Source organism: Mesoplodon bidens (genome assembly GCF_964165515.1).
Source record: "Mesoplodon bidens genome assembly, chromosome: 11".
In the NCBI taxonomy this organism is placed as follows: Eukaryota; Metazoa; Chordata; class Mammalia; order Artiodactyla; family Ziphiidae; genus Mesoplodon; species Mesoplodon bidens.
The window spans coordinates 15,772,685-15,788,373 of record NC_138167.1 but is presented as its reverse complement, the minus strand read 5'-3'; the positions used below and the strand labels follow the sequence as shown (position 1 = coordinate 15,788,373).

Below are 15,689 nucleotides of genomic sequence, written 5' to 3'. Positions count from 1 at the left end.
TTGCCATATTAAACCTTAGGATATTACAGCATGAGTTATAAAGGTATCTGTTTAAAAGAGAGAGCGTGAGGATGACACTTAAGTGTGTTAAAATTATATTTTATTCAAATTTATTTTAAAATTTAAAAGATATTTATATAAGAATAAAATTTCAAAACTAAGTTTTATCAGACCAAATGTTATAAAACCCAGCAAACTAATACTTTATGCAGAGTTTAAGATACTTGATTAGAGTTTCAACATAAGGAGATCTGATGGTTTTCTGGAAACGCCCACAATTTGAACATCTTCTGAAAGGCAAAGACAGAAGGTAAAATTGAAAAGAAGAAGAAAAAAAAAAAAGGTCAACCCAATCAGATTTTTTTTAAAGCAAGGAATGCTTAATATTAGGCCCCTAAATAAAAGAGAAAACATTAAAGGAACTCTCTCCCTACCTTCCAGGAGATCAGCCAGTCAATGCCAATCTTGGTGGCATTGCCTTCAATAGATATTTACAATCTTCTCTCTAACACTACCTCCTGGTATCATTCCCAATCCTCCCTGGATTACTGCAATAGTCTTCTAACTGATCTCCCTTCTTCCATCCTACCACCTATTTTCACTCAGCACAGATTGCTTGAGAGATCCTACTGAATGTAAGTTTGATCACATCCCTTCTTCACTTAACCCTTCAATGAATGGCTTCCCATTCTGCTTGGAGCACCAGTCTTGCAATTACCCCCACAGCCTATTGATCTACTGGCCCTCCTCATCACCTTTCTGACATCTCCTCCTGTATCACAGAAATGAAAACCAAAAAACTTCCTTTGATCAAGTTGGAGAAGAACATGATTACCCCAAGCAGAATTTCTAAATTGAAACCAATGGTGGTAGAGTGAGATGATACAGGATTCCTGCTCCTGTGGAGGTCAATCCAAAACAACCACCTCACTCAAGACTCAAAAATCATTCAATGGGTGGGAAAATCTGGAAGAAAAGTGGTCTGAGTGTTGAGGCCCTGTGGAAGCTGGTAAAAAGAGCGAGTAGCTACAGGAATATTCTAATGTGGTGAAATCAGCACTCACTGAGGGTCACTGCTGAACTAGCACTGAACTAGCTGCTTTCCATAGATTATAAGCAGGAAGTCCCTATTATTTGAGAATAATGGTCTCATTGGCAAGTAACGAGCAAAAAAGAAGGGTATGACTAGAATGTCACCACAAAAACTTAAGCTAAAAGTTTTGAGAAATAACTTTGTTTCTCAGAACAAAATATGGTGTATAATGGCAGCAAGAGGACAAATCAAGTTGCCGATGGGGTTATATGATACATGATTGCACAACTGACTCAAAGGAGCCATCAGCTATTTTGACAAACATGTTCAAATCCATTAATTTTCCTAAATATCCCCCTTCATCCTTTGTCACTCACATCTTTTTCTTCTGAAGCACCTGTCACCATCTTTGTCAAATCTTTCTTTTTCCACTGTGAGCTTGTCTGAATCTCCAGGCTCTTCTGTAATTTAACTGTAATTTAAGCAACTGTCTAATATCATTTAACTTAAGAAAACCTGCTTCTTTTGTAGACCTGCAAGCCTATTTTTTTTTTATCAAATGCAAAATTGTTTGCATTGTTTTGCATTAAACTTTCTGACATTTACCAACAGCCTTCAATGACATGGCCCTAATGGGTAGGAATATTCTTGTTCAGTCATGGGGTGGGGGCGGGGGGAATGTTTGACAAGAACTAATGTCCATTGTTTCTATTAATTTAATCTTCACACCTTAAGAAGTAGGCTATAGTATTCCTATGTTACAGATAGGATTATTCAAGTTCAGAAAGTTGAAGGAACTTTACATTATAAAGCCTCAGCCTGTCTCTGTCCAGGGCATATACTCTTTCTACTTAACATTTGTAGGGCAATATATTTTTATTTAAGCTTTGTAACAGCATATGAGATAAGTGAAGAAATTGTTACTCCTTTCTCACAGAAGAAGAAATTTATCTGCAGAGTGTCAAATAACTTCTCTGAGGTATCCTCAATGGGGAAATCAAAGTGAAAATTTTATGAATGTCATAGGTTGATTAACTATAATCTCTCTGTGTGTCTACGTATGTACATATATGTGTGTGTTTACATAAGTAAATAAGTTTTCCCCATGATACCGAGCCAAGTACTTTTTAACTATTTGCTTAATCAGATTGCAAAAGTCCCAACTTTCTGTCTAGTTTTAGTAGACAGAAGTTTATAGTCCTGTGTTTCTTCACTGAGGCAACAAAAATGCTCTAAAACTCGATTTCTGGACCCTGCTCTACACATAACTAAATCAGAGTTTCTGACCTTAGAACCTAGGAATTTGCATTTTAATAGGCTTCCCAGATCACTTTTATTCACACTAAAATTCGAGAACTATAGCATTGAAGACATATAGCAGCTCTATTTAGAAAGTGCCAGATAATGTGTAATGATAAGTAGGTAAGGTCAGGCCATCTCCTACAAATTCTGAAAGCATCTGAAGGAAGTCTATAAATCTACTAATCAGAGGCATTTACTGTTAGAATTCATAAACAAGAGTTTGATTAATATGGCATTATAATAATTACATAAGATTAATTAGCCCCAGGGAAAAAGAAGATAAGAATCCAGGCATATTGAAATACTTAGAAGGTAACAAAGAATCAATGTGAAATAGAGAGAGTCGATCTTAAATAAGATATATTTACTTGCTGGCATTTTTCATCAATCTGGTCACATAAGAGGTAAAAGTTCACACAAGACTGCCCTAACGGTACAGTTATAAGTCAAAGTGATAAATGTGCTAAAGAACTAAAATGTAAGAATCGACGAATTGGAAAGTAATGAATGTCAGGAAAGTTCAGGAATAGCATTATGACCTCTGAAAAATGATCGAAGTGTTTTTGGTCTAAGCACAGATCCTAAGCCAACACATGGCTGGACATCCTGCCCAGTGTCCAGGAGTGACGCCCGCAGGGTCTCCTCTTTCCAAATCCTAAGGAGTTCTAGATTTTAAGGGCACCAACATTATGTCCCCAAAAGACCATACAATAAATATATGTTTTTTAAACTGAGGAATTCTTTTGATTTTGATCTAGTCTTCTTTCTGCACAAGAAAAATACTAGCATTCATTTCTTTCACTTATTTATTGTGGGCAGTTTCCATTTCTGAATGCCACTTTATTTTTTAGATAATTTACTTAATCAGTGTTCAGTTATATCTGGATCCAACATTCCCAACCGAATTCTCACACTTTTCATTGAGGACTAGTTAATGGCTTCAGAAGTTCCACTGAAAAGATTTAAAAGCTCTCCTTGTCATTCTCTGAAGGGGTGAAGAAGAGCTAATCCCATTATTATTCAAGTAAAAAGGAATGAGAAGTGGACAAAATGAGGCTACTGCCTTAATAACTGTGCTATAATTTAGGTCCTGTTTATCTAGCAAAAACAATTTCAATGTAGCCAAAACAAGTCATTAAGAGGAAAAACAGACACTCTTCAAATGGTAAAGACATACAGTTAGCTTCCTGTCTCAAAATGAAAATAGAGTGGAAGGTTTTGCTCCTAAATTTTTTAGTTTATTTTACATTTGACAAAAATGTCAAAGAAATTTAGAAATGGCTCCTTTACCAAAAGAATATACCTTGCTTATTTCAAAAGGTGAATTAATTTATAACTAAATTCTCAGTTTGTAAATTATGTTTTCAAAGAGAAACATTCAGATTTTTTAAAAATAATATATTCAAAGATATCTTAAACTCTCAAAGTGTTCAGTAATGGCAGCCTTTCTAAAAGATCGATCTATGATATCATTTGACATCCACAAACTAAAAGAAACTTATTCCCAGAAAACAAAGTTGGAAATAACTTTTATTTCTAAACTGTACTCCTAGTTTATTTAAAGGCATGATAATCTGCCTAACATACTCAGAAGAGAAATGTCTGATTTCAGTGAGAGGAGATGACAATATCTCTATTAAGAATTATAACTACAGCAACAAAATATCCTTATTTGACTTAAAACTTTCTATTTTAACAAGTCAAGTTCTATTAAAAACTAGATGGACCAAAAAAAATTGACTAGATAAACTAAAACCTGTCATTTCAATAAAACCTTGTGAACTGTTGATTTTTAAATTCCTCTGGACTCTGAAATATGCTACCAAACTTCTATATTATTCAGCACAATTGGACTAGCGCTACAGATGGATGACATTTGAAATAAGCTAATTTCACAAAGTCATCTCTGGAAGCAACAGGCTCAAATTATATTTTGTAACTGAGCACAATTAAAAGATTAAAAAAAGAGATAGTATTTACTTTACATTAGACTTTTCAGAAAATGCAGCGATTGAATAAGAACTCTAATAAGCATACAGACTGACTGTAAAAAGGTGTAGCTGAACACCTGCCAACACTTTGTAGAAAGTGACAGACGGGAACAAATAACGTCAAAGCTGATTCTTTCTCAATTAATGTATTAGTTGCACATGAAAAAGACTTGAATTTTTATTTTTCTGAAAAATGTACCCTAATTTCACAGACCTTTCTAAAGTTCACACCACAGTGATCTTGGTGGTGGCTTTGGTTATTTTCAGTTGGAAGTGAGCTAAAAATAAATATCTAGGACTCATGCTGAACGTGGGATTTCCTACCATGAAAGGCACAGACAAATTCAGCCCCTTATCTGACACATGGAAGAGAATATTTTTAAAGTAATAAAATTACAAACATTAAAAATGTAAGTTCACAGACTAGTGAATAGGCTATTTCTTTTCTTCTCTCTATAGAAGTTTACTTCAATGGGTTTAATCACTAGCTCAATCTCAGGAGATTAGGGGGATAAATATTTCAGATTAAAATCATTTCATTCTTTTCTATCCATTCATTCTGCCAGTTAGCGCCTACCGCAAGCAAGACACTGGGCTGAAATTTTCTAAAGCAAATACTTATGGTTGACACAAGGAGGCCAAAAATGTTGATTCCTTTTATAATGAGAACGGTTGCGATGTGAATCTGACTTCTTCAGTTCTTGAGCCTAGAAAGTAAATGTTCAAGGAAGCCTAGGCAACTCAGGTTGCCTCTCCCAACTTCCTGGGAGACTGCTGCTGAGTCGGGACCCCAAAATACTAACTCCCAAACAAGGGGATGTTTCATATCACAAGGACTAGCATGGCCTCCTGAAGACCATTTCCTAAGCGGACCTGTTAATTCCATCCTCTAAAATACTTAGTTTAAAAATAAGAACGATTTCCTTTCTCTGTGCTCAAGCTAGTTTAACAATGTCCAAAGGAGGCTGACTTTACAGGAGTCACCACAAAATAAAACATTCCCCCCCAAATAATACTGCTCTGACTTCAAACTTCCATTAGGTTTATTTAAGTGGATTATACCTGAAGAGGAGGAAACACCTGCCACTGATATAGCATAAATATTCAGTTATTTCAACTTACTTCAGAAGGTTGAAAATTTCTATTAAAATCCTATTAAATCAAAACCACAAGCTTCTTGCATAAAATTATTTCAATATTCTGATAAGGCACTGTGGGATGTAGGGGATAGAAAGGCATTCCTTAAATTTTTAAACACACTCTGACTGAGAAGAATCTATTATGTTAAAAAAAACATGAAATAAAATGCATTTCTTGGAAAAAATTATATACATACACACACATGCAGTACATTGTCAGATGGGAAGACTGGCCAAAAAAAAATTACAAGACCAACCTTTACATTAATTTAAAGCAATTTCAAAATTAGCCAGGGCAAATGACTAGTTATGTTCAAATACAAACTCTTTCAAGTAACAGTTATGATTACTATGACATTTTATTCTCCAGCTAGCTACTTCAAGGAGTCTAAATTAATCCAGCTTCACCAGGAGTGAGACTGAGTCCACATTATTTCATTTTAGACAAATGTGCTTCTTTGTATATCTAGATTCTATTACCTTTGCTCTTTCTAGCTTATTTCCTAAGTGATATGTAAAAACCTATGTATCTCACTATTTTTATTCTCTAATGCAAAGATAAATAATAGATCGTGCTTTAAAAGGGAGAAATTTATGAATCAAAAGTCATCATAAAGTCATTTGTAAGTTTGATTTATAAATCAAAAGTCATGATAAACATCACACAGATATAAACCAATATACGCAAAATAAATGCATACTTTAAAAAATAATTCTATACATCTGTGTATATAAAGGAACATGCTATATTTAAAAGTTGTTTTCTCATCACTTCTCGATGCAATATTGGAAATATGACTACAGTTATGAATTCATAGAGCTTGGGGAAAGGAGATGGAAGGAAGGTGACATTTAAAAGTTCTTCTTTTCCATCTGTACATTTTTTTGAGTTTAGCCGGCAGTTTGAAATCACACAGAGCTTCAAAAGCCCCCTAATCTCAATTCCTAGTTTAGAAATTCCACACTATCAAAATCTCCAGTCCTCTCTATACACAAAATGGAAGCATTTTCCTTTTGTATATCCATGAGAGTGGTGTTTACATAAGCAATAGTGAAGAATCATCAGCCCTTTACAGACACTGTTAGAATTTTCATCCATTAAAGCTACTAGCCGGTTTGCGGCTTTAGTTTCCTAAGTTACCAAGATAACGACCTGCATTACAAACATAAGCACTTTCATTTCTAAAGAGACATTAGATAACCCAATTACAGACTAATCACCATGAACAAGGCTGATCATGTGTTCACACTGTATATATAAGCCATCCCTGTTAACTAATCACACTTCGAAAGGCAAATTCATAATTAGCTGGAAATCCTGATTCTGTGTTACAAATCAAGTTAACAAAAAGTTTCCTTATTTAAGGGCTCTGTTAAACTCCCGCTCCAATTAAAATCAACATATTTTAAAATATGTGCAATAATGAGAAATGAAGAAAAGAGGAAAAACAGACTGACGTGCCAACTATAAGAGTGGTAAGTGGTACAAAAATGAGCTATCAAGACTACATACAAATGTGAACAGTTGTATATTAAGTGATATCATTAAATCTACATGGATTTTCCATTATAACAGAAGAGGTGACATTAGTATTCAAGTACTTCACCTCTTTAAAAATGTCCCAAAATGTAGCCATTAGCCACCCATGTCTACCAAGTACTTGAAATGTGGCTTCACCAGATTGAGATGTGCTGTAAGTGGAAAACACACACCACATATTTTGACTTTAGCACAAAAAGCAGAAAGCAAAATACCTTGCTTTTTTATGTTGATTTTCTGTTGACAGGATATAATGGATTAAGTTAAACAGTATTATCATGGATTTCACCTGTTTTTTTTTTTTACTTTTTTATAAGGCCACTAGAAAATATAAAATACAGTACTTTGTTATATTTCTATTGGACAGCGCTTATCTATAATGTTTACAGGACTGTTTTCATCAAAGCCACTGGGTGACACTGTTTCTCCACTAAATTGATGCAACCAAAGCAATTTCCTGGCAGAGGAAAAAGTCTTGCACATACACGTACACACACACCAACGGACATCATGTGCTCCTTATAACTATTCATATTCTTAGGATGAAAAAACATGAATACATGTAAGTAACTTCATCACTATCTTAGCAGGACTGGCAACACTTAAAATCTGTAATAATCATTCAGATTCCTCAATAATAAATGACAGCTCTAATCAAATCAAACAGACAGAAGCTGTTTCGTTTGTGACTTTTCCCAAATAGCTTTCCATCTTCTAAATGGTAATGTTCTTCATGACTTCCTCTAATATTACATCCTATTTACTTACATTTTAACAGATTCCTACAGAAACCATGCAAAATAATTTAGGTGAACAAAACCCACCAGCTGTTTTTGTTAACAAAGAAATGCTTTACCCATGTGCAGATGACTTTTCAAACTGAAGTCTGAAATCCTGAACATTTTTAAATCAATTTATTGAAAAACTAAAATGAAAACCAAAATCAATATTTACACCACCATCGCACACTCTTCTTTGATGAGATAAAGAGTCTACAAAGTAGGACTCTGCAATGCAATTGGCATTCATTTCTGGGACAAAGTCCTGATTAATACATTCTAAAGGCTGCCTGGTACGTGACCAGAAAATTCACTGTAAGGGCTCTAAAGAGTTTTGTGATATGTGTCCTCTAAATGGGTTTTACTCAATCTTCTATTTCTGAAAGAGAATTTAGAGTTGAAAATTACAAATGAAATGTGGGCTTAAAGTGATCTGCCTTACTCCTTTCCTACTCTGTTCCCCCAGCGACAGATTCAAGTCCAAGAGAGAATTGGATAAAAGCCAACATTTTGCCGCAGGCTGCTACATACTTTTAACGGACTCTCCCTCAGTTTCCTTTTCTCTAAAATCAGACTAATTCTAGTCTCCTAACTACAGCCTGCACAGAATTAAGCATTTTAAGATCGCATTACAACAAGTTCCTTACAGCCATAGACTACCTCAGGATAGGAGAACCATCGTTGTGGTACCTTGAGGTATAACATTTCCTAAATCCTATAAAAATTTTACCTGTATTTCAGAAGTCCTATTAGTGTATACTAAATTAATTTCCACTTCAAAGAAACAATTCTCCCTTGTCTTCAAAACCTAAACCTGCTCAAAATCTAAATAAAACATTTATATTCAACCATTATGTGTTGAGGACCTTCTGAAAATCTGTGAAAATATCAACCTTTTCCCCAGAAAAATGAACAGATGAAGTTTTACATGAAATTTCACAGAAGCGATGAACAGTTCTGGATCTAGTAAAACCTGCTCTAAGCTATTGTATGCATTCCTTCAAGGATTATCTAAGAGGTCATTTAGATATTTTAATGTGATTTCCCCTTTTCTTATATTGATGTCTCATTACCCTAACTAGGCTCTAAGCTCTGCAGGGCTGAGGTGCTACATCATACCTGCGTGCAATTTGTATGCTTTCTAGCACAAGGCTTAACACATAGACAAAAATATGTTGATATGACTTTTTATAGGTTCACGGACCAAAAACTTTTATGAATAACATTAGCTAAGGATAGCATCTTTTAAAATAGTGTACATTTTGGGTGAACACTAATATTTTTAACAACTGCTATCTGACAGATCTTTCTCTGAACTACAACTTCTGCACATCTTTAAGATTTTTCCCCCCAGAGATCAAACCTGTGTATCTTACATTGACAACAGTGCAAACGCACATTCTCAAGTGCAAAGTTAAGACCATTCCCCAGGAAAGCCTTACGGAAAACAAAAACAAACAAAAAATACTCCTTTAAAAAATACTACCAATTGTAAAAGTATATACTGATAGGTAGTTCCTACAAGGATTTTAATTTCTATGTAAAGGAACTAACGGTCATTTGAATAATTAACAGAGCACAGATTTAGGTGCAAGAATATGGAGGTGTCTGACTCTTTTGGCTCATTCTGAATTATTTGATAGATCTTCGCTGAAAACATGAATGTAGAAAATAAACGCAAATTGAGTTTTCAATCTAATATATTTGAGGCTTTTTTTTTTCAAGACACAATTATAAATATCACACTCAGAAGAGAAAAGGGAGGCGGAGACTCCATGGAACAGGAGACACATGGCCAATGAAAACAATTCACCAGAAACACGTAGGATTATGTCTAATCTCGCAAAGCTCAAGAAACTTGCCCCATGCAAAAAAGGTTTTCTGAAAAATCCAACTCCCACCCCTAAACCCCAAATAAACTCATTCTTTTGCTAGATTAAATATGCCAAGTTTTCAAGGAAGTCTACATAGACTCTACTGGGCTGTTACTGGCACAAACCATATTAACTGAAAATCTTAAAATGTAATATATAGGCATATTTCTAATTCTGAGGCTCATAAACATCCTACTTCAACATAATAAATGAGAACTTATTGAAAAGAGACATGAAATTAAATCTGGTGAGGCCTTTATTCACCTAGAGTCCTGAAGAGATTCTTCTCAGAGCTGTATTTCCTAACAGACTACAACAAATTCACACAAATGTCACTACAGATATAATGAATGTTTTTTCATGCCAGTGTCACTCACCCTTGCCTGCCTGCACCCCTCCCCTTCAGGCTTTTCAAAATGTATTTCATACACAGAGTCACTGTTCTGGTTGTTTATTTAATTAACATGACAGCCCAGCATACACAGCATTTCTTTCAGTTCTACAGTTTTAACTTTTTTACACTTTAGGCTCAATACAGAAAGAGTAAAATTACTGTTTGCCTCCTTCCAACCTCTGTAAATTTATATAGATTCACTAACTCTTTCTGTCAAAACAGTTTTTCAGTATGCTTTAAATGTCTATATTCACAAAGTAAAATCACAATTTTGTCCCTACACACCAAAAAATTCTTTTCCCTCACCTTTCCCAAGGGATGAGAAAATCTTGTTTTACCTTTTTAGGGTTTTCAAAAATTGGCATTAATTAATTTTAATTCTGTCAGCAGGTCATAAGTAATCAATATTGTTCTTTGTATAGCCATGAGCAGAGTTATACGCCTGAAATGTGATAGAAGCTACAACTGAATTAAAAACCCATGGTTGTTTTGGAAACTTATTCAATTTGAGAAATGTTATATTATCCTGAAATGTATTTAGGAGTTTAAAGGACAATACATTCTGTATTTTCAGAAGCAATCTATACTGTAAATGCAAGTAAGTTATACTTTTTACCAATGATGTAAGAAGGCCTACCATATGCCTACCATTGAAAACTACACCTACTACTATATTCTACTACTTTTGTTTTGTTGTTGGCTTTTTTGCTTGAAAATACCTTTCTTACATCACTGATGAAATACTTGATTCTACTTTTGATAACCAACCACTAGACTCTTGCAAAAACTACTACATTCCTACAAAAATCTGCTAAAGATATTTTTTGCTAAAGATGTTTAATTGAGAGCTGTAAGGACTTATGTCTGGAAAACTATTTTGATTTTTAATTACACAATGTGAAGTATATAGCTGTACATTTCTGACTGATACTGTACCCATCACAAAGAATTTTGTCATGAAGTGGTAAAACTGCATTAACAGTGAGAAGCGTACGGCTTGTGTTTATTTTATGTGAAACCATAGGCAAAGATATTAAATTCTTCTTAATATGTAACTAAAATAAAATGGCATTGGTTTGGAATCTTTCTTAAATCAATGTGCATGGTGGTCCCAGTAATTAGAGGGGAATGTCTGGCCAATTGCATTCATTGATGTATAAGGAGAACAGAGAGACATCCCTTCAAATACAATTTCCAAGTGTTAAAAATTGCTAAGTTAAAATTTTATGTTTAAAACTAACATATTTATTAATCATGCATAATATCTAATAATTCAAGAAATTCTAAGGACCTTAGAGTTCAGAGGGCACAGTGATACCTGCTCAGGGATGTGAACATCTGCTCAGGAAAGATACATACACCTTAATGGAACCATCTGCCTTCTTAACCAAAATAGTACAGTTTGACTCACTGTTCTACAAAATCTTGAGGATACTGGGCTGGTAGGATTGAACTAAAAGCCATGCAAATGTTACCAACTTTGTTCTTTCCTGAAGTAGATACCTTCACTTGCATCTCACAGATACACCCCATGTCCCATTAATCCTGGGACTGAAGACTAGATCTACGGTTCCTTTCTTTGGTTGAAGCGATCTTTATGATCAATGCTGCAAAACTCAATTCTATATGTAATAGCTGATCTACTGTCTTCAGTATGGTTGGGGAAGGGAGAAAGGGAGTGAGGGAGGGAGGAAGGGAGGGTCAGAAATCCATCTGTCATTTGGTTTGCCTTATGAAAACTTTATCATCTATTCTCCTTGACCTTTTAGAATTGAGTCATTGCAGAGAGATAGTTCCCAAGCAAGTGGCCACTATCATTCATCTGGAAAAGAAAAGGCTGGAATTCTCTCACCTTTAAACCTCATAATGAGCAAGGTCCAAATAAATTCTCAAGAGGCCTCTGCCAGCCTCTCTGTGTTTTATGTCCTCACACCTCTACTTAAAATTCACTTGTTGCCTGTGGATTGTCTCAGGTAGCATTCAGGCCAGTGTTATATATGTGTTTTATAATTATTTTGATTCTTGACTTCATAAAGCATGCAGATGACAGTGGTACACTTTGCACCCTTAATGAGAAGTTTGTTTCCTTGTGATAAAACAGATAAGCCATTTACTATATAGCTCCTGAACTTTTCACACAGGCTAACGTATGAGATATTGCCCTGTCTTATAAGATCCTAGTGCATATTAGTTCCCACCCACCCCCAACAATTATGCTCAGCAACAACTTAAATGGGTCATATATAAAAACTAGCCTTAAGTAACACGTACACACTCACCCATGCCCTCATTAAAACTTCCAGTAAATAAATTTCTGCTAAATGTAACCTTGTTTTTCCATCAACCATAAGAGATAGTCTCTCACTTTAGAAGAGTCTTCATAAACACAGGCTTTAAAAAAATAGCAGCCAAGAAAACTGACCAAAATAGATTACAAATATACATTTTCAACAGAAATCATCAGCAAAACACGTAAAAATGCAAAGCTCAGTTATTTCCTTATAAGTTCGCAGATGATTCAAATCCTCTATTTATCAATTTAAACCAGGGGAAACCAATAAAAATCTACAGGCTAATTAACACTGCTGGTTAATTCCCCTAAACAACTTCTTATCTTAAGTCCACCCTTAACTCCTTAACTTCTAAATGTTACTATGAAATTTCAGAAATTTAATTTCAGAGGCTAAACGATATTAATTTGGAGTCAAGTTATTTATGCTTAAATCACAGATTTGACTTAGAAATTTAGGTTCAATTTTGCAATGATCAGATCACATTTCCTTATAAGTTAAAGAAAAGTGTGTTCAAAAAATATTTAAGCTAGCAGTGTTTTCATTTAAAAGACATTCTCTAGGTGACTTTAAAAAGAAATTAAAACGTTTTCCCCCCTAATTGGTTTACCCTTAAGTAGACAGCTTACTTTATTCTGGTGATTTCCAGATTTCTACCAAAACTGAGTATCAGTCAGTGGCCTGTTTTTAACTTCACTCTTAGAGTAAGCTAAACCCAAGAAATATTTGCTTTATCTAAACGAAAAGCTAAATAAGTACATTTGTTTTAAAATAAACAGAGACTATGATGTTGTCATCCATTCTGCTAAATAATGTCAAACAACCACATTCTGTGGATTCAACTCCATTTCAGAAACAAACTGGCCACCACACCATATGGTGACTGCTATTTCTTAGAAACACCCAAATGATTATCCACAGAATAACCTAAAAAGAAAAAGCTTAGTATGTCTTAGGATACTCTCTCACTCCCTAAAGCTGTCCTAATAGTACCACAGGTAGGCATAAATTTAAATGGGAAAAGTGTAAATTTCCACTTGCTGTACATAACCAGCTCTCTGCCATCCCTACCCCAAGTGTCAAATCAGCTTGGAGTAGAGAGGCAAACACTGAGGTACTCCTTCTCAGATACAATCTGCTTTTAAAGTTGGGATTTGTTCTTTTATGCCCTTTATAGCAACTATACTCCATGGTCTCAAAACACTTACTGATAATAAGGAAATTGGTCCCCATAATTCACTAAACTTTTATTTGGTATAACTTCACTCATAATTCTAGATTCCTCCTCCTCCTCACTGAAAGACTGATATTACCAGCAACTTAGAAATACTCCCCTGAATTAATGTTTCCTGTATAAAACCATTTGAATTTCTAAATATTCACTGAAGTATGTAGATAACTCAAGAGATGTTTTCTGAAGTTGATACCAACAGCGCAGTCCATGATTCTGGCAAATTCTTAAGTTCAGACATATTGTTCCCCAAATTGAAGTTTATGATGATAATACAAAACACATGAGCATGTAATAATGTATGTCCCCAAATCACACTTAAAAACAAACTGGGCACCACCAAATGCAGTCTCTTCAAGTAAAACGTACTGCAAGACCAGAAAGCGTATCAGCACCTCACCTTCAAGCATTCCTTGCTTTAACTGTAAAATATTTATACTGACGTCCATAAACGTTTACCTGTCCCTTTAGAAGAAATAAGTTTTATAAAAAGGAACAGAAAGAAATCTAGTAAAAGCCTCGTTTTAAAAATCACCCATCGCTTAAAAAAATAATTAAACTTAATTCGAACGTTTCTGCTAAAGGAGGAAAGCATCAGGGCAAGCCATACGCAGGTGTAGCAGATCTAAAAAGTTGGCCCAGCTGTGGAAGACCCCGCAAAGCTCATCTAGTTTTATTACTTATTCGGGTTCCTGTTGTTCAGGTTATAAAATACTGTGTGAGAGGGGGAGAAAAACCCGCTAGTTTCCAACTAAGTCTGAAGTTAGAGCAGTTTTCTGGGCTATCTTTCCTTCTGTTCCCAGAGCTCGAATTCCCTCCACTTTGTGGCGGATACCAGGGGTTTCAAGTTTTCCCGAGAAGTGAGTGAGAGGGGCTTCCAGCGCTTACCTGTTCCCTCGGGATGCAGGGCAGGGAGGTCCTCCGATGGGACTTGCTGCTGCAGCCCGACATCTCGGCGGACACCACGGAGCTGGACCGCCTCCTCCTCTTAAACACCGGGATCTCTTCCTTGGTCCCAGCGATCAGCTGGGACCCGAAATGCTCCCTCGGAGCCGCCCCCGTGGACTGTGGCAAGATTTGCTCCACGTACCTGGCCAGGAGGATCCCCAGCGCTCCGGCCAAGTACCCCAGGTACGGTCTCCAGGCGACCTTGAACCTCTCTAGGGAAATGAGGGCCACGGTCCTGACCGCGCTAGTCAAGGCGATCATGAGGACGCCCAGCCTCAGCCTCAGTACCAGCCATGTCGCGGCGGCCAAGCAGCTGAGCACCACCCCCGCGGCGGGGAGCGAGAGTAAGTGATCCTCCCCGACGCCCAGCCCAATCTGGACGAGCGCTTCCCCCCCGCAGCAGGCGGCCAGCAGCGCGACGGCCAGAGGCAGGCGCACCCCGGCGCGCTGGAGGTACAAGCCCATCCAGAAGAAGGCACACAGGAGACTGAAGAGCAGCGCCGAGGGCTGCAGCCAGGGCCCGAGCGGCGCGCCGCCCCCGGGAACACCTCCCCGAGGCCCCGGGAAGACGCCCCCTTCTGCTCCGGGGGCAGCTTCCTCCTCCGCCGCCGCCGCCGCCGCCTCCTCACTCCGCTCTAGGTCACAGCCGATCTCCCCGCGGACCAGCCTCACCAGCAACGCTAGCAGAAAGGACAGGGAGCCCGCGCACAGCGCCGAGGAAAGTTTCTGCGAGCGCCGGAGGGGCCGCAGCACCAGGGCGCCCCAGCAGCCGCGGCAGCCCGCGTCCCGGGGCGATGAGGGGCCCGCGAGACGGTGGCAGCCCGGGCCCGCCGCGGGGGCCGGCCTCGCCTCTGCGTGGCCGGGCTTGGCCCCGACTCGGGCGGCCTCGCCCGGCACGGCCATGGTGCGCCCTCTTCGCGGACTCCCCGAAGTCCCCCCGACGCCCCCACCCCGCCACACACACACACACAGACACGCACGCACGCTCGCTTGCTCTCCTCCCAATCCCACCCTCGGAATCCCTCCTTCTTCTCCCAGGCCCGCGAGCACTGAAAGTTTCAGCTTTCGAATAACCCCTGGAGAAGGCTAGATGCTCCAGAGAGGAGCCTTCAAGTGAAAAGCTAGCACAGGCAGAAACGATCAGACTTCCTCTTTTTCTCTCTTGGA

At 37.5% G+C, this 15,689-nt stretch overlaps 1 protein-coding gene across 1 annotated transcript in view; it reads right to left on the bottom strand.

Annotated features, from left to right (window-relative positions):
• PDE3A (phosphodiesterase 3A) overlaps positions 1-15,440 on the bottom strand; it is a 314,910-nt gene extending 299,470 nt beyond the window's left edge. The window contains exon 1 of the mRNA XM_081249969.1: positions 14,463-15,440. Coding sequence (XP_081106095.1) covers positions 14,463-15,425 — 963 coding nt within the window. The 5' untranslated portion in view covers positions 15,426-15,440. The remainder of the gene's footprint in view (positions 1-14,462) is intronic.
• Positions 15,441-15,689: the final 249 nt, after the last annotated feature.